The sequence below is a fragment of the Micropterus salmoides genome, unplaced genomic scaffold (assembly GCF_014851395.1).
Source record: "Micropterus salmoides isolate LMB-PRFRI ecotype aquatic unplaced genomic scaffold, ASM1485139v1 Ms_hic_scaffold_20, whole genome shotgun sequence".
NCBI classification, from domain to species: domain Eukaryota; kingdom Metazoa; phylum Chordata; class Actinopteri; order Centrarchiformes; family Centrarchidae; genus Micropterus; species Micropterus salmoides.
In genome coordinates this window covers 13,392,184-13,404,500 of record NW_024041151.1, presented here as the reverse complement: position 1 = coordinate 13,404,500, position 12,317 = coordinate 13,392,184, and the positions used below count along the sequence as shown (strand labels likewise).

The following is a 12,317-nucleotide window of genomic DNA, read 5'->3' as shown; positions in this document are numbered from 1 at the left end:
AGCTTCACATTTGTCTATATGGAGCAGGTGGATATATGTACAAATGCCAAACCAGTACAATTGTCTTGCAACCAGTATCCTGTTACTTTTGTTGGGGAGGTTCTCTTTTAAGTCTTTGGTCATTTTAAGGCCATAGATTGTGGCATTATATTAAGCGGTGTGTTATTTGTCTATGGCAAACTGTTAAGCACACTATCAGATCCTGTGTGTTGAGTTCTTCAGGGCTGATGACATCAGAGGATGGGAGTAGCCATCTTGATCTTCAGCTCGCTATCTCCTGTTTGTGCAAGAGGCCACATTCTCACCGGTCTAGTGACGCAATGCTTTCTGCTCTTCTTGCAGACGCAATGAGATCTTTCTCTGCTGTATTTTTGCTCTCTTCTGAGAAAACCTGGTGGAGACCATGGACCAAAGATCACAGAGTTGATTAGCTTTGCACTTCTATCCCTCTCTCTCTTTTGTTAATAACTTTCTTGAAAATAAAAATGCATTGATTTTTCTCTAATGTTGTCATCTCATCTCTGCAAAAAAAAAATCCATTATGGCTCTGGCTACCTGCTGTTACTGCCACTGTATTTGTTCTTTAAAATGCAGGCTGTCATTTTCAATCAATGGGTCATTCATTATTGAGGGTGTGCTGGTTGACAAGATGCACGTCCTGTCTTGTTTGCCAGATGAATTATCTGTAGCCAGGATGCCATATAATAATATCACAACACTTCAGTGGATTTTTCTCTACCCGACGGCATGAGATGGTCGCACTAACCAACAGTTAAGGACAAAACCTCTGTACTTCTAATCAGCTTAATGCTGGCTTATTCAAAGGCCCTCTTTCAGACAGAGCAGCTGCTGTCAGCCAGTTTGAGTAGAGGGTGTGACTGCTGGCAGAGCTCACCGATGCAGAGAGACCGGTTGGTGATTAACAAATGTCAGTAGACTTTGGAATCTGGGGAGCCCAGTCCGATGGCTTTGTCCTCTGTAGCTCACCACTGAAGGTCTTCCAGGTGGCTCTGTCATGCTCTCTCGCTGCCTCCCTTCTCCTCCCACCCTTCCCCTTAAGGCCTGCTCTCCTCTTCTGCTTCTCTCTGCCCCCTTCTGGTCTATTACTCAGGGCTCAGGGTTACAGAGCTCTGAGATAAAGAAGTTCAGACATGCCTCACATTTTTAGACCCCCTTGTGGAACATAGTTGGCAGCTCCTCCAGAACACGTTTGCTGTATTTCTCTCCGCAAAGTGTTGCTGCATGCTCGCTGTGACCTATCCTGTCTTTCTCTGGAACAGGGATTCTAGTGTTTCTGTGAAAATCTCTTGATACGAGAGATAATGTCCCTGAGAAATGAAAGGACTACGAGGCAAAGTCAGCCCAGCAAGCGTGTGAGATGTTTTCTGCTGAGCTGTGTGGGCAGAGGGCTTGGGTACAGTACTGTACATCTGGCAGATAGATTTCTGTCAGCAGCTCTCCAGTGTCAGGCTGCCTGCCTTTGAGGAAGAGGATCAGATCTGTGGGTCCATGTTGTGTGCTGGCTGAACACCTAAGCGCACATAGTCAGCTCCTAAAATGGCTGCCCTTGAAGCTCGGCTCAGAGGAGGATCTGTGCAGCTCAGTCGCTGCCTGTTAGAGCCCCAGCTGACTAGATGAAAGCACTTACACAATCTCACCCATTAACTTGGTGTAGCGCAGGGACTGAGTGGCTGAAAAGACACAGCCAACTCTAAGGCAGATGGTGGTTGTGTAGGAGGCTTTTTTTTTTCTCCCCGGGCATTCCTCTCCCCATCTCTCCGAAAGGATTCTCTTGATATCCATGTCAAGGAACCTGGCATTAGGAGGCAACTTTGTTCAAAACAGCAGTGAACTGCCAAGAGAGCAGGGTGGGGCCCCGTGGTGAGGCTGTAACCTGACCCTGAACAACAATGGATCCCCTGGTTGCTTAGGGACATACTGGCAGCTTGGCCGGCTCACATGGAGCTCTCCACTGCCTGGCCAGTTGTATGTGGGAAGCAGGGCGGGATTCCCAACTGTCTCTGGCTGGATCTGACTTCAGATATCTTGGTTTGAGTATCCTGATCAGTGGACTGAATTTAATCTTGGTAGTAAAGCTATATTTCATTGCATCTCTATTCAAATCAAATATGACTTTGTAAGACAATATCCAGTTTCTTTTTTTCTACTATTGCATACTTGTTTTTGCCACTTACAGTCTCAGATTGTTATTAAGTGTCTGACAACATTATGGAAAGGATCCCTACAGAGAGACACAGAGTAGCATCCTTTTTGTTTAACCAGAAACAGTCGCTATACGCTCTTGTTAAAGCCACCAGACTCCCTTGACAAAAATAGTAATTTTATCTCACAACTGCCTTGATTGGTAAGTCTATGTTATTGTGTGATGTTGGTGTTTTTAACCCTTTAAGACACCAAAGTCACACAATAACACAAGCAAACTAACCGACTGAGGCAGCGGGAGACCAGCAACACAGAATTCTAAAACTACTATTTTTATCAATGGAGTCTGGTGTGACGGTTACGATATAGTGATTTCTGGTTAAACAAAAAAAGACCTTTAAAAAAGAGTATGGGATCTCAATCTTTAGGGATTATTTCCACAGTGTTGTCAGACACTTGTAATAACAATCTGAGCATGTCAGTGGCAAAAATAAGCACTTTAATGGATGTACTTTGACAACGTGCAATTGCCCGCAAACTGCAGTGTGCTCGCTCAATACTGGAGCAATTAAAAAAAATGTTGTCCCAATTAGTCACATACAAAAACATGGTTTTGGTGAAAAATACTTAACTTACACTTTAAGTATTAAACCATGCCAGTTCAAAAACTTTAGACATTAAAAGACAAAGCTAATAAAAGAGTACTACACTGATAGGCAGTTTAAAAAGGGTAATCATTGACACAGCAGAACCAGATATATCTTCTTTTTTTTTTCCCACACATTCTTTTGCAGCTCTCTCTGGAACCACAACATACTGTGTATAACTTTTCTATATAAATTTAATTTATTATTATTATTATAATTCCACCACAGTTCCACCTTAAAGCCGAGGATGGGAATTTATTTTAGAAGCATTTTGTTATATTTGTTGAAATTCTCTCTGACACAAAAATGAAAAAATATCAGTTTGTTCTGTCCAAATAAAAGGCCCAAACAAGTGTTGCTTATGTTAGTGTTATAGAATCATACAGTTTATTTATTATTTTATCCTCAACTTTATTTTTGTTTCTTTGGGTATTACAGCCATTGATGAAACATCCTCATCCTCTGTTTGAAAATGAAAGTTGTGTTTCTGGGGTGTCAGAATGGACCATAATGTGTCCAGCATAACCGTGATGTCCTCAGTTTGAGTTGAGCCGGGGACCTTTTGTTATCCAATTCTTTTCTCTCTCTTTTCAAGTTTCCAGTTACTCCACATTGTCAAGCTGTACAGTAAAAAAAACCCAACATATTTTAACATACCAAAAGGTTTATTAAATTGTTTGGCAACAAAGTTGTTGCATACGAAGGCTTCTGTCCTGGTCGTTTTTAATGGTTACAAATGGAACTAGCATGCCGTGTACACAGTGTGTGCGTGTGAATGTGTGTGTGTGCTGATTTGTGTACATACCCTAGTGTTTGCACAACTTTCCATGTGTAAACTTCATTGTTGTGTTAGTCTTGTATTTCAAGGTTTTGTTTTTTTTTTTCCATCTGACGTTGACATGCTGTGGTGGACAAAATAAAATAAACACCCAGCAATATCAATATAAAGGAAGTAATGAGGAGAATGGCCACCTGTGCCTTTAGAAGCTATGTAATCCATCTTTAAATGTTGTCATTGAAGGCCTAGCTCTGCGTAGGTTTAAATATGTTTAAACCTGGAAGGTGTCCATTGCGTTTATGAAACCGATCTTAAACTTACTTGATGGTTTGGGGATGTTATCATCCTAAAATACGAAAACATCATGAGAGGCCAATGTTTGTACCACAGGTTGCACTTGGTCCTGTAAAATGGCCTTATACTGTAAGGCCATTATACATCTGTAATGGCCTGTTAAGCATCGATTTGTTGACTTTCTTTAAGCTAGGTTACTTTTTGTTGATGCAGTTTGTTCGTCTTTAATATGTGGAGTTTTTGTGACTTATGCCAGCACTGACTATTTGATCTTTTGGATGCTTTTAAGTCTGGAGTAGTATCGTCCACCATTATTACTGCATTTAAAAGTTACGCAGTTTTCATGTGGTGTTATGGGTAACTTTGTCTAAAACATATCCAATACAATAATAGTTTGTTTTTTTAACGCCAAAGGAATGGCCTGCACCAGAGTATGCACTCATTGTCTTAAGCAAACATAACATGTTAAAAGACATTTGTAAATTTTTACTTTGATATATTCTACATTGTTGTGTTTAAAAGAAAGTGTGAAAAAATCACATTGATTGGGATTTGATTTGTAAGTCAACGAAACTGTGCCATATAACTATATATCTTAGAATCAGTGTGAGCTACAAATCCTATTTGTGATATTATATGATTTTGAAACAAAATGACACTTGATTAGAAAGTCATGATGAAAGAGCTGGATAATGATGGCCACATCATCAACATCAATTCTTTTGGCGAAGTCCAAATTGCAGAGAAGCCCAAAGACGTAAAGCCTTCATCTCTCAGTTGATTCATTCAATCTTATTTCAGAGCAGATACAATCTGATGGAATAGTCTGCTCTAAATACTGAGCTGTGGAGCTGCTCTCCAGCTGTTGCTTATCCCAAGGTAATAAAAATGGGACAAATCAGCCCATAATCCCTCCTCAGTCCCGCCATTGTTCTTGAAATGATGCTATGCTAAAAAATGGGACCTTCTTAGTATTCCGAGTAACATCAGCATCTGCTGAATTCTCCTCTTTGTCATGTTTTGTGAGACTTTCCATCAGAGTTTGTGGACAGCTCCGGGCATTTTAGTGATTGAAAATGTTCTCATTTTCATATGAATTTGTGACTTTCTATCCATGTGGTTTTGTCTTCATAATGAGACAACAGAAATGTGTTGCAGTTTTTCATAAATGAACAAATGTTTTTGTTTTTTTTAAGAATTTGTGCAATAACAAAACTCAATCATTTTAGTTTTGCATGATTTGTTTGTTTGGAATGTAGACCTATTTCAGTGAGATATTTCATTTAGACTCATAATGGTTTAGATGTTTTTATTTTGTTAAACTTTTGCAAACTTCAGATATTTTCACCTCATCACTCCTCATATTATTCAACATCATGGCAATCATAAAAAAAGAAATGCATCACAGTCACAGTGTACAATCCAGGAAACATGATTTTATAAATTACTTATCTTTCCAATCAGAACCTCTCGATTAGACATTTATTCTACCATGTACTAATTAGAAAATGCTGCATGTCCTCATGATTTTTCTCTCTCTTTTTCTTTGCAGGTTTCCCTGATTTTCCAGGGAGTGCTCCCTCTTTTTAGTGATGGAGGTATTGCAGTGTGATGGCTGTGACTTCCGTGCCGAGTCATATGATGACCTCAAGACCCACATTCAGGAAGTGCACACTGTTTTCCTGCAGCCTGCAGATGCCGATGAGTCTGACTCTTTGAAAGAGGAGGATGAAGATGAGGAGGAAGAGGAGGAATATGAGGATAAGGATGACAAGGATTACACGCCTCCTAAAGCTGGAATGAGTATGCCTACCACATTAATTCTGATGTTACAGTTAATATGTTGAGGATTAGGAAACAATTCTTTTTCTGTTTCAAAGAACTCTTCATAGCAGGATTGTATACTATTGAGGAGCATAAAAATGTATTGAATTGTAGACGGTTTTATTGAAAGAAACAATAGAAAGTAATAAAAATAATGGCAGCAAAAATGTTAATGATTTGTTATGATTTCTCACATTCTCATTTCTTTAGGCCCCAACTCAACTGACAATTCCAACCAAACATCACAGAAGCAGACAGCTGACACCCACCTGCCGTTTTACCAGTGCAAGTTCTGTGTCCGTTACTTCAGATCAAAATCATTCTTAAGAAACCACACCAAAAAAGTGCATAATGTTGTAGAGGAAGATTCAGATCCAAGTATCTCCTCACAGACAGCAAAGCCACCCAGCTACACTGTTATAATGCACAATGACCATTCAAAAGTGTATTCCTGTCAGTACTGCACATACAAGTCTCCTCGCAAAGCAAGGATTATGAAACACCAACTAATGTATCATAACAAAGTTCCCTCAGAGGGCGCTGGAGAGCCTTCCGAATACGCTCAGACTGGAGAGGAATCTGACTTAGCCAGTGGGCTCATGAAGGGAACGTTCGCCTGCGAATGGTGTGAATATCAGACTGACCAGAAGGACAGCTGGACTAATCACGTGGTGAAGGAACACAGTGACAAGGTCAAGATAGTTTCCTGCATTGCGGAGCTGGATGGGGAGGCAAGTGCAAGCTCACCCAAACCACATTCTCCATCCGCCTCCCAAAGCCCGACTAAATCAAAGATGAGTTTCACTGATGTTTGTGGAAAGGAAGAGTCGGTAGGAAAGACAGCAGAAAACACGGGGGAGTCAGTCCCAGAGATCTCGTCCTTCCAGTATGCGCAGATTAGTGCAGTAACACCCAACAGCACAGGTTCCTCCATTTTGTCCAAGAGGTTTGCTTCATCTGATGTCTCCAACAGTGTCATAGAGATGGATGGCAACTTAGTCAATGAGGAAGACTCTAGGAGCAGCTTAGAGGATGATGATGACGAAGAGTTGGGCGACACAGATGATCCCTGCTATACTGGGACCCTGTCAGCAGATGCAAAGCAGCTTTTAACTGATGAGGATAATAAATTACTGGAGACTAAAGGAATACCATTTAGAAAGTACATGAACCGATTTCAGTGCCCCTTCTGCTCCTTCCTCACCATGCACCGGCGGAGCATCTCCCGCCACATTGAAAACATTCACCTTTCTGGTAAAACCACGGTGTACAAATGCGATGAATGCCCGTTTATTTGCACCAGCCCTCTCAAGCTAGGCACGCACAAACAGAGCCACAATTCCTCAGATTTAGATACCTTGGACCTAACAAATGATAGCCCAGAACCTCAGAATGACAATGTTGCAGAGCCAGTTAATGGGGGCAATGTAAGCTCGAAAGTCAATGGAAAAAAGATAACCAGCACATCGAACGACCAGCAGAACCCTCATCGCTGCACACTCTGCAGCTTCTCTACCACTACCCTGAAAGGCCTGAGGGTTCACCAGCAGCATAAGCATTCCTACTGTGATGACCTAGATCCCACTGTCTTTGACAGCCAGCTGACTGACCAGCCAGACTCTGAAGTGGACGCTTCTCCAATCTTTCTGCAAAAAACCCAGACCTCCATTTTAGGACTTGCCACCAAAAAGCCCTTAGTAACAGGGAAAAGAGCCAGGAAGTCCATTAATGACTTGCCTTTGGATTTGTCCTCGGTTAAGAAGAGAACTAGAATTGATGAAATTGCCAGTAACCTTCAAAGTAAGATAAGCCAAAGCCAACAGGACATGATCATAAACCTAGATGACATGGATGATGATGATGCAGGAGAAAATCACGCCAATGCTGATAAAGAGGGTAGAAACCATGACAATAAAAACTTCACTTACAACACACAACAGCTTCATGCAAGAGAATCAATGATCTCCCATGAGGGAGGCAGAATAGGGAAAAGAAAGAGCAACCCTAAGTCAAAACCTAGAAACATTCCTATATCACTGACTCTCTCAGATGATAGTGAAAACATCTCTGCTGATCCCAGTGACAGTACTATCCAAGACAACGCTGATTATTCAGAGGAACCAGGGACTGCGCGTTTCTACTGTAAACACTGTGATTACCACAACAAATCAGCTCGTAGCGTCAGCACCCATTACCAGAGGATGCACCCTTACATCAAGTTCAGCTTTAAGTACATCCTGGACCCGGAGGACCAGAGTGCAGTCTTCCGCTGCTTAGAGTGCTACATTGAATACACAAATTACAATGATCTACACCAACACTACATGGATCACCACCCTGAAGCAAGCAATGTGCTCAACTTCAACCAACCAAATCTGGTATACATGTGCCGCTTTTGTTCGTACACAAGCCCCAATGTCAGGAGCCTAATGCCCCATTACCAAAGAATGCACCCTACAGTGAAAATCAACAATGCTATGATCTTCTCCAGCTATGTCGTGGAGCAGTCCCACAAAACTGGTGAATCACAAACCCTGAGGGAAATATTAAACTCTGGCCCGAAGAATTTTAACTCAGCAACATCAACTCCCAGGTCCTCCTCCAGCCCAGTGCCGAAAACTGTCTCAAAGACCCCTGAAGCCAGTGCTGAGACCGACCCTCTCAAAGAATCCATGGGTGGCAATGTTGTTGTCTATGATTGTGATGTGTGTTCTTTTGCTAGCCCCAACATGCACTCTGTTTTGGTCCACTATCAGAAGAAACACCCAGAGCAAAAGGCGTCTTATTTCCGCATACAGAAAACCATGAAGGTCATCTCAGTGGATCAATCACAGTCAGTTGCAAACTCCTCATATAATCTCAGCATGGCTACGCCTCCAAAACAATCAAGTGCAGCAGTGTATGGATCAGATGAAGAAATGTACTACTGTAAACATTGCGTGTACAGCAACAGATCTGTTGTTGGTGTGTTGGTTCATTATCAAAAGAGACATCCAGAAGTAAAAGTGACAGCAAAATATATCAAACATGGTGCTCCCACCCCTGGTTTGATGAAATTAATGGATGAATTGCAAATTGCAGCTCCCAAACAATTTTTGAAGCAGTTTCAAAATAATGGTCATGATGGATCTAACAACTCAAGCCCTAAACCAGGAAGTGGTGAGAAAGGTGAGGATGAGCTGTTCTTTTGTCAGCACTGTGATTATGGCAACCGCACTGTAAAAGGAGTGCTTATTCATTACCAGAAGAAGCATAGGGAAACCAAGGCAAATGCTGACCTTGTACGTCGTCACACTGCTGTTGTCCGGAGTCAACGTGAGCGTGCACAGATGGTTCAGTCAGGCAGTGTCTCTTCTGCCATGATCCCAGCCCCTCCGGACCCTGAAAACGCTACGTCCCTGCGCTCCCTCAAGTGCAGACACTGTTCTTACACATCTCCTTACGTGTATGCCCTTAAGAAGCATCTGAAGAAAGAGCACCCCACTGTGAAAGCCACAGCCATGACCATTTTACACTGGGCTTACCAAGATGGCATTCTGGAAGCTGGATACCACTGCGAGTGGTGCATTTACTCCCACGCTGAACCCCAAGGCCTGCTGCTCCATTACCAAAGACGCCATCCTGAGCACAATGTCGATTACACATATATGGCCAGCAAGCTATGGGCTGGTCCGGAGACTACCCAACAAGGGGGCAATATGGAAACCAAACATTACAAATGCAGGGACTGTGCCTTTGAGGCTTGTACAATATGGGACATCACTAGTCACTATCAGGCAGTTCACCCCTGGGCCATTAAAGGGGATGAATCTGTGCTTTTAGATATCATCAAAGGAAATGGCTCAGCTGAAAAGATCCACCAGCAGGTTACCAAAGAGCCTGCGTCTTTCACTTGCCAGTCTGTTGAAGATGATGGAGCACTGGTCAATGCCACCCCACCTCAAGAAAACAATCCCCATCCTCCCCACCCACGTCTTTCCATCTCTAACAATCCTTATCAGTGTACTGTATGTCTGTCAGAGTACAACAGCCTCCATGGCCTCCTCACTCACTATGGAAAGAAGCACCCAGGCATGAAAGTAAAAGCTGCAGATTTTGCACAGGAAGCAGACATCAACCCCAGTTCTGTTTATAAATGTCGTCACTGTCCGTATGTAAACTCTCGAATCCATGGTGTCCTAACTCACTATCAGAAGAGACACCCGTTAGTGAAAGTCACTGCAGAAGACTTTGCAGATGATATAGAGCAAATCACTGACGTAAATGAAGGAGATGACAAGTGCAAAACTCAAAGGCAGGGTTATGGCGCCTACAGATGCAAAATGTGCCCGTACACGCATGGGACACTGGAGAAACTGAAAATCCATTATGAGAAATATCATAATCAGTCGGCCTCTGTTATGTTCACTCCCTCAATGACAAATTTTTCTCCCAGTAAAGAAACAGAGCCAGTGGCAGAATGCAGTGCTGGTAATATATCAAGCGCAGCTAAAGTCCAGGAGGTCAGTGAATTGGACCTTGCCCTCTCCCAGTTACCCATCAATAAGACAGAGAAACATGCCGTATTCAAGTGTCAGCTCTGCAAATACTTCTGCTCCACCAGGAAAGGCATCGCTCGCCACTACCGTATCAAACACAACAATGTTCGTGCTCAGCCAGAGGGTAAAAACAATGTCTTCAAATGTGCTCTGTGTTCATACACAAACCCTATACGCAAAGGCCTAGCAGCACACTACCAGAAGCGGCATGATATTGATGCATATTATACCCATTGTCTGGCTGCTTCCAAGACTATGAGCGATAAGCCTAACAAAGTGATAGCACCCGTGCCATCAGAAGGGGACAATTCAGAAATGAGTGAAGACTTGCGTTTGGCTGTGGAGAGACGCAGGTGTTCTCTTTGCGGCTTCCAGGCCTTCAGCAGGAAAAGCATTGTCTCACACTATATTAAACGGCACCCAGGTGTCTTCCCCAAGAAGCAGCATTCTAGCAAGCTTGGTCGCTACTTTACTGTTATCTATGCCAAAGAACCAGAGAAGATTGCTGTCAGTGCAATGGCAGAGGAAGACAAGGAAGTGCTGGAGGTTCCGCTTGAAAACGAGCAGGAAAGAGAAGTTGAATGGCTGCCATTCAAGTGTCTAAAATGCTTCCGATTGTCCTTCAGCACAGGCGAGCTGCTCTCTATGCACTACAATGACCACCACAGCAATGACTTGAAGAGGGACTTTGTGGTATCGCCCGGTCCTGGGGATGAGGATTCTGAGTTGTACCAGTGTTCTCACTGTGAGTTGAAGTTCCAGGCACTCCCAATTCTGGCCAAACATCTATTGAACCACAATGAGGAGTTTCAGAAGAGGGCCATGCGGCAGGAGAGGAGGAGGCAGCTTCACAGTAAACAGAAAGCCGCAGAACTACCTGAGACCAAGCCCGAGAAGGTGAGCGGAGATACACATCTCTTTTAAACCTTGTAAATCAAAGAATAAAACCGGCATTTTTACCATTTTACCATTAATATCTGAGAGCATACTGTCTTCTGATGCTGTAATCACAAGCTGCTACTTTGTATCTTACTGTAATTTGTTCCTTAACTTGTGGAAGTCATGGACTCCCATGGTTTGTAAATGGAAAACAGCTCAGAGAGACATAATGCATCACTGATAGTTGTTAATTGATCACAGTATGACTTTATAATCCAAAGCATTGCACTTGTACCCAAAGTAGTCCTTTATTTAGTCCTGATAATTATGTGTTTCGAATTGTCCCTTCACTGTTACCAGGATTATATAATTGTGTGATAATTAGCTTCATAATAAAATCATTAAAAAACCACTGATCTCATGTAATGTATAACTGGGAACAGTGTTAGGCTCTGACTTCATGGAGAAAATGTAAATCCCATAGAGAAGAAACAGTATCTTCTGACTGTGGTAAATACATCTGCTGGTTTAGATTCATAGGCATTAATGGCACTACGTAAATTAGACTGTTACTGTCTTTAAAAGGTTAAATAATGCAATTTAAAATGAACATCTTTATTACAAATCTATTTCAAATACAATACTAAAGAAAACAAATACTGTGAATAAAATGGTTCTTTTGGTCATTGTTTTTCTGTGAACAGGAAAGCCCTGTAAATAAAGCTCCCATAGGATTCAGGTGTAACTTCTGCATCGAAGTGCACCCCACCCTTCGAGCCATCTGCAACCACCTTAGGAAGCATGTACAGTATGGAGAGGTCAAAGAGGGACATGTCAAGGTAAATGGAGATTTATTTCCCCAGTGTGGGATCAATAAAGTCCATTTTATCGTATCTCATTATTTACTCCAGTGATATTGTATATTCTTAAACAAGAGTTTATTTTCTTGAACAATAGTTGAGGCCCACTTTGTCTGTCCCCTGTGTTTCCGTCTTGTAATCTAACTCTCATCCGCCTAGCTCTGCAGTGATCTGTTTTACTGGACTTTTTGGTTCTCTTTTCCATTTTGTTTATTACTGATGGAGGCTTCTGGGTAGACAGTCTGTCAGCTTCCCCCAGAGAAAACAAGCAATGCTGTCCCATTGCAGTGGAGGGGGGAGGAGTGGAGGACAGAGTGGTGAGCCATAACTTTTA

At 42.3% G+C, this 12,317-nt stretch overlaps 1 protein-coding gene across 5 annotated transcripts in view; it reads left to right on the top strand.

Annotated features, from left to right (window-relative positions):
• znf462 (zinc finger protein 462) overlaps positions 1 to 12,317 on the top strand; it is a 52,441-nt gene that overhangs the window by 19,186 nt on the left and 20,938 nt on the right. For all 5 annotated transcript variants that reach the window (XM_038733422.1, XM_038733421.1, XM_038733418.1 and 2 more), the window contains exons 2-4: positions 5,435 to 5,685; positions 5,917 to 11,141; positions 11,828 to 11,962. In XM_038733422.1, the coding sequence (XP_038589350.1) occupies positions 5,475 to 5,685; positions 5,917 to 11,141; positions 11,828 to 11,962 (5,571 nt within the window). In that variant the 5' untranslated portion in view covers positions 5,435 to 5,474. The remainder of the gene's footprint in view (positions 1 to 5,434; positions 5,686 to 5,916; positions 11,142 to 11,827; positions 11,963 to 12,317) is intronic.